We start from the raw sequence: 9707 nt of genomic DNA, 5'->3' as shown, positions 1-9707 counted from the left end.
CAGAACACACGACACTTTCACTCCTTTTTTAAAAACAACAGGGGAAAAACAACATAAACGTTCCTGGGAGCATCCTCCACAAACAGTAAATTGTCTTTTCTTGCTTCATTTTTGCAGCTCACTTTGACTGTTTTCATGSCTATCTTTCTACACATGTAAGTCAGGTCAATACAAAGCAAGTGTGAGAATGTCACCCGAGGATACCAAAAACACAGTTAAAGTCACCCCTCTGCAGGGTCATATTGAGGAATAACTTCGACCTTGAGTGAAATAAATCATTCATGTGTTGGGGGTAATCTTGGCCCAGCTCTTTGTTTTATTTGTATGTTTTCTTTTGGAATTACTTAAATTGATGTGACCTCCGAGAGTTAATTATGTGCAGGTGTCCTTAATGAAACATGTGTCTGGTCTGGCCTAGTTTATGTTTCCCTGCAGCAGTTATTCTCCTCTGTGGGATAACTCTACTGCTCTGTGTTTGAATTGATCTGTCAGTAGATTGGGGCCTGCTCAGTAAATTAAAGTCAGGGAGATGGTCAGGATTCGCTGTCTCCTGAGGAATATTTAAGGAATAGAAATTACAAAAGATGAGTGGGTTTGGGAGGTGTTTTTTTGTTTTGTTCTCTGTTKCTGCGTTTGTTTGGTTTTCTTCCTGCAGTAGTTTGATCACCCATAATCAAAGCAGCAGGAGTCAAAAGATCAGGAAAATTACCCTAGTGAACAGTCATTATAAAGCAATAAAATTCATTTTATTGTTCTGCAAACTTGTCTATGCATCTTGGACTTGGAAAGTTTTGCATTCTTTCATTACTGGGAATTAKTGGTTTCTCGCCTGTTTGGCATTCAATAGGATAAGAGTTCCTTCAGATCAGGTCCCATGTATCCTGGCTCCATGAAGAATCCTTTCCTTAGAGCACCTTAGGAAGGGCTTCAAAAAGCAGCATATCCTGGGAAGATGTTCCTTAAAGACCACCACTCTCAGGTCAATGCATRTTGCTCCTGGCAAAGGGCTGACTTCAAATTCACCTGCCATCCAGGTRTCCTAATAGAAGCCTGACATATTTTTAACTAACTTATTAATGAAAAACATAAAATACTTTTTGACACATGACATTTAATTTGAATTTATCTTTGAGTTCTAATGTTTGTCTAAAGCTATAGGAGTACCACAGTCACAGAAGTACATGTGCCAGTGCCTTCAATGAAGCAGTCTCTTCACACCATTTAATCCAATTTGCAGCTCACTTGAATGGTGTTTGGCATTTGCAAATGAAGTGGTTCCACCATGACTGTCATTGGCTGGAYTGTGAAATGCACATTACCTGTCATTTTCTTGACCTCAAAAAAGAGAACCCAGTGGAGACTTAAGCCTTTAATTAAATATGTTCTGACAATTGTTTTAGCCACCAAAAACTATGATCTTGTTTCTATTGAATTACAATTATAGCATTGGAATAAAAAAATTGCAGACTTTGTGCTGGCTTGTTATAAATATAACATAATGCATACTCTGTTCTCTGTTATTTAAGCATATTTGAAGCAGAATACTCTCCAGTCTACAGGAGCTGTCTTGCATTCTGTAGGTAAAATCCTGTCAGATGTTGTCCATGTTAATATCAGTTTGCATTCCATTTCAAAGCAGTGGTAAATGTGTGTACAAAAGGGGATGTCTTGTGTTTCATGCCCTGGGTGTAAAACACTTCACTGTTTCATCTCACTTGATCAATGYTCAGTGATGAAATTGCTGGAGCTTCTTTTCTCTCTGATGCAAATGCACTGCACTGTGGTGTCACAGAGGAATCTTTTGTAGCATCTCGCTTCCTCAGTGCTCACTTTCAACACCTAACAAGACTTCATTTTCTCTGGTGTCTCATAAAACCTCGGTGGCTTCAAGTCCCAGAAGTGGCTCCATTTAAGGGCTGTGTCTCTATGCCAGTTCTAATGAGTTAATGAGTTATTGTCACAAAACATCMCATTTCTGGGCAGGCAACAGCAATGATGGCAGTTTAGTCTCTATGAAAGGAGCAACTGAGGCAGCRATGTCATCCTGGTTCCATGACAATAAGACAAATTACTGGCTTACATTTATATTACCACTTATCCTGAAASTTTGATTCACCTGACATTTAAAAACAGAAAAAAAATCTAACTTTTCTTAGAGAATGTCCTTACTTAGTATACTATAATCCTGATTTTCAATTTTATTCCTAGTTTTGATGGACAAGAATTGAGATGTTTGACTTTGGCAAACCTACATAGTAATTTATTTCTGTGACCAATCCTTTTTTAGGATTCTCTCCTCTGAAGTCAGTCTTGGGAGAGAAATCACACTCTAGAATAGCAATGCAGACACATGGGATTTATTTGATCTCTTCTTTTAGCCCAAACTCTGTGTTTACTGGGGAGTGACTTGTTATGTTTTGATATAGTTATAGTAGTATTCCACAACCACTAAAATCTTGTCCTAAAAAAGCAACCTTTTTTTATTAAGAAAAACTACACACAGATCCTTTTATATGGTTTTTGTAATCCAATTCCCAGGGACAAAAAGCATACTGCATAGGAAAAGATAGTATTATAGAAAATTGCTAACTTGGATGCCGAAAATAAATGACAACAAATGAAAATAGAAAATAATTAAGAAAACAAAAAAAAAAAAAAAAGGAAGACATGAGAAGGCTCTCAGGTAAGTTTGTAAAGTCTTCTTCCACTGCTGCTGTTCACTCATGGAGCATTTGCTTATTGTTTTATTCTGAGACAAATGTGCTTTAATTAATGAAGAATTACATGCAGAGGGTGACAGAAATCTCCTTGGCTGACTGTAAAGTCACTATGAAAAACAAAACAAAACAAAAAAAAAAAAAAGTCCAAAGCTCCAAACTTTGTCCAATATGCAGAAAGGAAATAATAAACCAGTTTATATACTATTCAACTTTAAATGTAGTTTAGTATTTTAGGGTTGATTTTCTGCACTTCCTTTTGCCCTGGAAGTGATGAACAGTGGCTTTGTCTAGTACAAAGCTAAAATGAATATTCTGCAAATACAAACGAAAGGTCATCCTCTTTTTATCCTTCCCAGCTCACAGGTTATCTGGGGAAAAACCCTGCCTGGAACATTGACCCCGACGCCACCTTTTCATGGCTTTGGGAGTGACTGTGGCACACGGACAAACATCTCCCCTGTTCCTGTCGGGGGATGTGGCGTTCGGGCAGAGCCACAGGAGCTGCGGTCCAAGGGATGTCACTCGCTGTGTCCCCTGGCACAGTCACAGTGTGCATGGCCGCGATTCCTTCCCTCACACGGGGAAATCTGCAGGGCTGAGGCTGCCGCAGGACCGTGGTGTCCTCAGCACAGAGCGATCGATGTCAAATTCAAGTTGGTCCTTTAAACATACATGGGTTCGTACTTTTAGGATTTATGATGTAAACATACATTGGTCCGTACTTTTTATGTTCTTTGGGGTTTGCCGTGAACTGCAGCAGAGCACCATGAGAAGGAAGGAATTTGTACAGTGCCGTATACTCAGTGTGGGGTGTATTAGGATATTGGGATCTCTCAACACTCTTTCCAACGGCAGCTGTTCGATGTTCTGTGCTGCTGTCACCAGCASGAGTGGGTTCCTCACCCTCAGGAATGAGGGAATGGTGTCCGCTGTGCTCAGCTCCCGCACCCGCGGGTCTCCAGCCTTCTGCAGGAACTCGTGGGAAACCCAACCCATAAAATAACGGGCATTTGTTGCAGGGTGCTGTGTCAGTGTGTAGGGACGGGTCCGCAGCACTGACATTGTCAGCCCAGGGCTGGAACGGGACTGAACGCCGCCCCAAAAACCGCGCTCGCCACAGGGGAACAGGCCCCGCCCCCCGGGCGTTGCTAGGCAACGGGCTGTGCGTTCCCAGCGTGCCTCGCGCCCCGTTCCCGCGCTGCCGGAGGGGCGCTGGCCGCCATTGTGTGCGGGCCCGGCCATGGACGCAGGTGCGGAACCGCCCCGGGACGGCTCCGGGGCTCCTCAGGGGCACCGCGGGGCCGGGTCAGGGCTGCTCCAGGGCACCGCGGGGCCGGGTCAGGGCTGCTCCAGGGCACCGCGGGGCCGGGTCAGGGCTGCTCAGGGGCACCGCGGGGCCGGGTCAGGGCTGCTGGCGGAGCCTCCGGGCCCCCGGCGTGCCGGGTGTAACGGTGCCGCGCAGGCCCACAGGTGACGGCCCGGAGAGGCCGCCGCACGGGCGCTGGGCCCCAGGAGCCCGCAGGCCGCGCGTACTCGCCCTGGCCGGGCCGGCCCCGTGCTCCGTGTGCCCCGCTGTGCCTCCGTGTGCCTCCGTGTGCCTCCGTGTGCCTCCCCCCGTGCGCCTCCGTGCGCCTCCCTGTGCCTCCGTGTGCCTCCGTGTGCCTCCGTGTGCCTCCCTCCGTGCCCACCGTGCCCCTCCGTGTGCCTCCGTGCGCCTCCGTGTGCCTTCCCACCCTCCGTGTGCCTCCGTGTGCCTCCCTGTGCCCTCCGTGTCCCTCCCTGTGCCTCCGTGTGCCTCCCTGTGCCTCCGTGCCCCTCCGTGTGCCTCCCTGCGCCTCCCTGCGCCTCCGTGCTGACAGCGGCACTCGGTCGTTCCCGGGCCGGTTTTGTCCTGGGTGACACACCCGGGAGATTACTTTCAAATCTGTTACGTGGGTCCAATTCTTACCGTTTTTCTCTTGAGTCAGATGATACAGGCAATCGACTTCGATTCCAGCTGGAACTGGAGTTTGTTCAATGTCTGGCAAATCCAAATTACCTCAACTGTGAGTTGTTAAAGTAAATACCAGGAGCTTGTATAGTTTAATGATGTTTATTGCTAGTGGTAATGTTAAACATGGAGAGAGGGCTAAACAAAAGAGTTTTTCACACCGTAGTCTGTAAATTGTTTCTTTAACGAGTGGATGTTTTTTATACGCAAAGTCTTGTATTGGTTGGAATGCAAAAAAACCCAATTTGTTTTGTGGAGGAAAAAAAATAACAAGTTCAAGTCTTGTTATTAAACAGTAATGTCAAGTTAACAGCATTCCTTTATCTGAAAACAGAATTCTASTAATGTGAATAGTTTCAGGTACTATATGTAACTCCCTGCTAATATTTATGCTGCAGTCAAAAATTTCCTGTTTGAAAAAGCTGTTCCATTCAATGAAGGATAAAAACTGTAAGGGAGATGAGACTAATATATTGCTTTGTTGGCATAAAAATCTTATTTTTCCCTGTGTTTCTTTTATTTGCCAAGTATTAATTATTGAAATTTGATTGTAATGAGAAAGTTTTGACTTCATGTTTTGYTCTTCAAGTGTGCAGATTTTTTTCACCCATCTGTAACTGGCAATTTCTTATTTGTCATTTGATTTCAGTTCTTGCACAAAGAGGCTACTTCAAAGATCGAGCTTTTGTAAATTATCTTAAGTATTTACTTTATTGGAAGGAACCTGAATACGCCAAATACCTGAAGTAAGTGCTAAATTCTGTTTGATTTCTGCATTTTAATGGTTTGACATTGACCTCATCTTATGAACTGTACAGTAGCAGGTCAGGGTTTCATTTCTGCCTCTAACCATACTTTTGTCCTCCCTGCAATATAGATTATGGTYATATGCAACGTAGATTTTCCTGCTTCCAATAGTCCACATGCAGCTGGAATGGGCAAAATTATAAAAATTACATTAGTTTTGCATAGAATCTTCTTTTAAAGCCTTAATTTGCACTTTCAGCTGGTTTAAAATTGAAGTATTGAATGTTAGAATACAAAACAGTAAGTGCATTTTAAGATAATAATTTTGCATTATTAATGCTTACATGAGACAAAGGGTGATTTTGTGGTTTTGCAAGTGTGCAAATTCCTTCTGTTGTTGGAAAAATAGTTTCAGTCATCTCCTATAAGAGAGCTGTGGAAACAGGTGTTGTAATTGCTATGGATKTGATCTACCAAACCAAGCCATTGGAGAAGCTACTCTGAGCAAGCAGGAATGTGCRTTTATAAATGGGTTTGGACTCCTTGTTTCCAGCCTGATGCTGAAGTTACCAAGTCACAGTGTTCAGGCTGAAGTGGTTTCACACTTGAGTAAAGCACACACAAGTCAAAACTAAAATGATGACCCACAGAAGTACTGGAGACTCCAGATTTAGTGTCCCTTGTAAAAACACAAGTGTGTTTATTTTTAATCCAGGTATCCTCAATGTTTGCATATGTTAGAGCTGCTCCAGTATGAACATTTCCGCAAAGAACTGGTCAATGCTCAGTGTGCCAAATTTATTGATGAGCAGCAGATCCTCCACTGGCAGCACTATTCCCGGAAAAGGATGCGCCTTCAGCAGGCACTGGCMGAGCAGCAGCAACAAAACAACACCTCTGTCAAATGAAATGCAGATGGGGTATAACAATAAGGCATGCTTTGTGTTAGTGATTTCCAGGAGAGGAATGAACCTTTGCGTTAGTTTGCCTCTGGATGCGTGTCCCTTTTATTTGAATTTATCAAGTGACTGGGGTTGATATTGTTTCATCAACTCTTTAAAGACTAATAAACACCTGCAATTTATGGACAATTTTGTAAGAGCTTTATTTATGATAGTTACTGATTTCTCTTGATTTTGAAAAACAAAACATACGTTTGTTACTACAAAAAGAGTAGCTCTAAAGGCTGTTCCTAAGGAGCCTTTTCCCTGGAGAATAATGATGGGTCTTAAGTSTCACTGAGAACTCCCTGCTACTTACAGCTTGGGACAAGCAAAGGTGAAGTCATGATGGATAAAGCTGAAATTGTGAATTTTTCCTGGAAACCAAGCTATTACCTGTCATTTCTGTTTCCCTGGCAGTCATTGYTGATGGGAGTTTTGCAGTGTTCCTTACATCAGGTTGTATGGATAGAAATCAAGAGCRTACAAGGGGAGGACTGGGGAGTGGAACAGAGATAAGTGCTGATAAACTCTGCAGAYAGAAACAAGCTGTACCTGTCTCTGTTGGATTAAACTTAGCTTCCTKGAATCTTGGCCTCTGCCCGTGCAGCAGTGGCTGGAGTCTCTTTACACTCCATGTAAAGAGATCAATGTGTGTGGGGAAATGTGTCATTACTGAGAGTATTTGACAAATACTTGCCATTTATTCCTCTAGTTTTAATTATAATAACATAGCTCTTGGTAGCTGCCAGTGTTTTAATTTCTGTATTTTTAGACTATTTCTGATGCATTCATGTTGTAGTTCCTGTCCTTGTAGGAGGACTGTTAACCATTAACATGTGATCAGTGACACTACAGCTGTCCGCCATCACTGCATTTGGAGTGAACAGATAAGCCATTAAACTTTTTTGGCATTGAAAGTTCATCTTAACAGTTTAAGTAATCATGTGATCAGGCTTAGGAAAGAGGTTTTTCTGTTTCTCCCCTTCCTCCTTACTCACTATGATAAGTAAYTTAGCAGTTACTCTTCAGTGAGTGYATGCTAATCTCAGTTTCTAACAARAKCTCAGCTCCTTTGACAAGAGGCTGTTCACAAACTCAAGTTTATTTGGTCATGAAAGTAAAAATACAGGTTTTTTGTTGCAAGATTTTAGAGTAACATTTGGACCCAGAATTTAATGACATTTATCTTGACTAGGCTGAAGTAATTAATCATGAAAGTTTTATCAAAGGTCAGTGATTCCTTGAAAGGACACTGCAGTAATTGAGATTACTATCTTCGTCAATGATTGACTAGTGAGGGCTTTAGTCTTCAGTAAACAACATACGAACAAGCTCTGCTTTAAAACACTCTTCTTCGACCAGCTTCTGAGGCTGAAAGGGAAAGTTTGCATGTTTTAGGGGCAATTAAAATCCTGTTCTAGCCCAGAGCCATCTGTACACGCTAACATTAGCCACACCCAGCAACGGTTGTCCCGGGGAGTGAGGGTAGTGGGGGTGGAGCAAAACAGGCAATARCTACTGAAACATTCCTGAGGGTTTTCTGGCCTTGGAAGAGGCATTTCTGAGAAAATAACTGCTATTTTGACTAGTATGTACAAGTTAAAACTTGAGCTGCAGTYTGAGTTGAGTTTACTGCTCATATATGTTTCCCTCCCATAGTTCAGCATTTGGCTTTTTTAAAAGTTGAGGAGCTRCAGATCAGGAACATTAACAATATGTAGCCAAGAATTTTCTCAACCCCTCAAGCACTATGAGCCCAGTGTACCTATTCCCTTTACTGCTTGTTTATTATGGACATGACACAACAAGCAGAATGGTTCTCTCTTGAACCGTTGAGTGAGGAACAGGGAGCAGAAGAGCTGTCCAGAGTGGTCTGGTCTCCTTGAACGAGAGGGCTCTCAGAGAATACTAGTGACTAATTCATTTACAGCCCTAAGTTCCTACCCGGTCTCCATCTCAATGCCTACAGATCCAGAACATAAATCACTTACTGTTCCATATTTAAGTAGTGTAGGCACTCCTGTTAATTTCAGATTCTTCCTGAATTCATTGTTGGGATCCTTCCAGCTGTTCAGAAAGAAGGCATTAAGCACAGCTTGCAGAGGGGCATTTTGAAGTTGAAATAGCTTCAAAAGAATGATTTAAAGGCCTTTGCCTCACGCCTTCCCAAGCCCCTTCTCAGAACAAGCATGCASATAGTTCATGTCAGAGATGGTGAAGACCTAAAAAATTATTGATTCCTTACAGAAAAGCACAGTTCAGTCAGGTTTTTCAATAGGTTAACTACCAGTCCACCAACAGAGCAAATTTATCCCAATTGTCAGCATTCAAAATTACTTACTAGGCTCTATCTCCTACTAGACAGTAGATGAAAATGGACTCATCAGGCAGGTTATGAAGTTCCTTCCTCACAACTGGCTCAGCTAGAAGATAATTTTTAAAATCCATTAGTACTTAACATTTGTGCTACAGAATCACCTGGATTTACTTGGACCAGCAAGGCTGCGAATTAATGTTCTGTCTCCTTCATTAAGAGATCTGTATTTCCTTTCATCTGGCTATCCACAAGCTTTTCAGTTTATTACATGCTTGAACGTTGACCTTGCATGCGTTAAAGAAGAACTTGGTCKTTACTCAAACATCCAAGAAAAACACTCCTGTCCTGTCCCGTCCCGGGTGGGGCAGCCCAGCAGAGCGCGCACCCCWATGCAGGGGACAAGGATTTCATAACGCACCTGCACACCTCAGAACCAGGCAGCTCAATGCGATGATTTCTGAGCGCTGCCTTCACCCGCTGCTGCTGGACACTGCCCGGGAGGGCACCGGACACCTCCCGGGAGGGCACCGGACACCGGCCGGGAGGGCACCGGACACCGCCAGAGAGGGCACCGGACACTGCCCGGGAGGGCAACCGGACACCGGCCGGGAGGGCACCGGACACCGCCCGGGAGGGCACCGGACACCGGCCGGGAGGGCAACCGGACACCTCCCGGGAGGGCAACCGGACACCGCCAGAGAGGGCACCGGACACCTCCCGGGAGGGCACCGGACACCGCCCGGGAGCGCACCGGACACCGCCCGGGAGGGCACCGGACACCGCCCGGGAGGGCACCGGACACCGCCCGGGAGGACACCGGACACCGCCCGGGAGGGCACTGCAGCCCAGGTAAAAGTGGCAATCGCCTCCCGTCTGTTTGTTTTGAAGGCCGTATTGCAGCCTTCGTGCACAGCCCCTGCACTTCGATGTGGGTAACGAAAAGGGCAGTGCGGGTCACAGCCCACAGCCCGTTCAGTTCACCAGGGGAA

The 9707-nt window shown here is 44.4% G+C and overlaps 2 protein-coding genes across 2 annotated transcripts in view; one reads left to right on the top strand and one right to left on the bottom strand.

The window, feature by feature from the left end:
* The first annotated feature begins 3825 nt into the window (after positions 1-3825).
* On the top strand, positions 3826-6873 carry MED31 (mediator complex subunit 31). Its single transcript, XM_057385664.1, has 4 exons — positions 3826-3970; positions 4688-4765; positions 5360-5456; positions 6173-6873. Exons 1-4 carry the CDS (start codon positions 3961-3963, stop codon positions 6363-6365), a joined length of 378 nt encoding a protein of 125 aa, XP_057241647.1. The 5' UTR covers positions 3826-3960; the 3' UTR covers positions 6366-6873.
* Positions 6874-7485: 612 nt separating this feature from the next.
* Positions 7486-9707, bottom strand: part of TXNDC17 (thioredoxin domain containing 17) — a 4147-nt gene continuing 1925 nt past the window's right edge. Inside the window, exons 2-4 of the mRNA XM_057385666.1 lie at positions 8743-8824; positions 8393-8468; positions 7486-7772 (exon numbers count right to left, since the gene is read on the bottom strand). Of these exons, the coding sequence (XP_057241649.1) occupies positions 7704-7772; positions 8393-8468; positions 8743-8824 (227 nt within the window). The 3' untranslated portion in view covers positions 7486-7703. The remainder of the gene's footprint in view (positions 7773-8392; positions 8469-8742; positions 8825-9707) is intronic.

The sequence above is a fragment of the Malurus melanocephalus genome, unplaced genomic scaffold, assembly GCF_030028575.1.
Source record: "Malurus melanocephalus ecotype Western Australia unplaced genomic scaffold, MMel_1.1 scaffold_853, whole genome shotgun sequence".
NCBI classification, from domain to species: domain Eukaryota; kingdom Metazoa; phylum Chordata; class Aves; order Passeriformes; family Maluridae; genus Malurus; species Malurus melanocephalus.
This window is presented reverse-complemented; position numbering and strand designations above follow the sequence as displayed.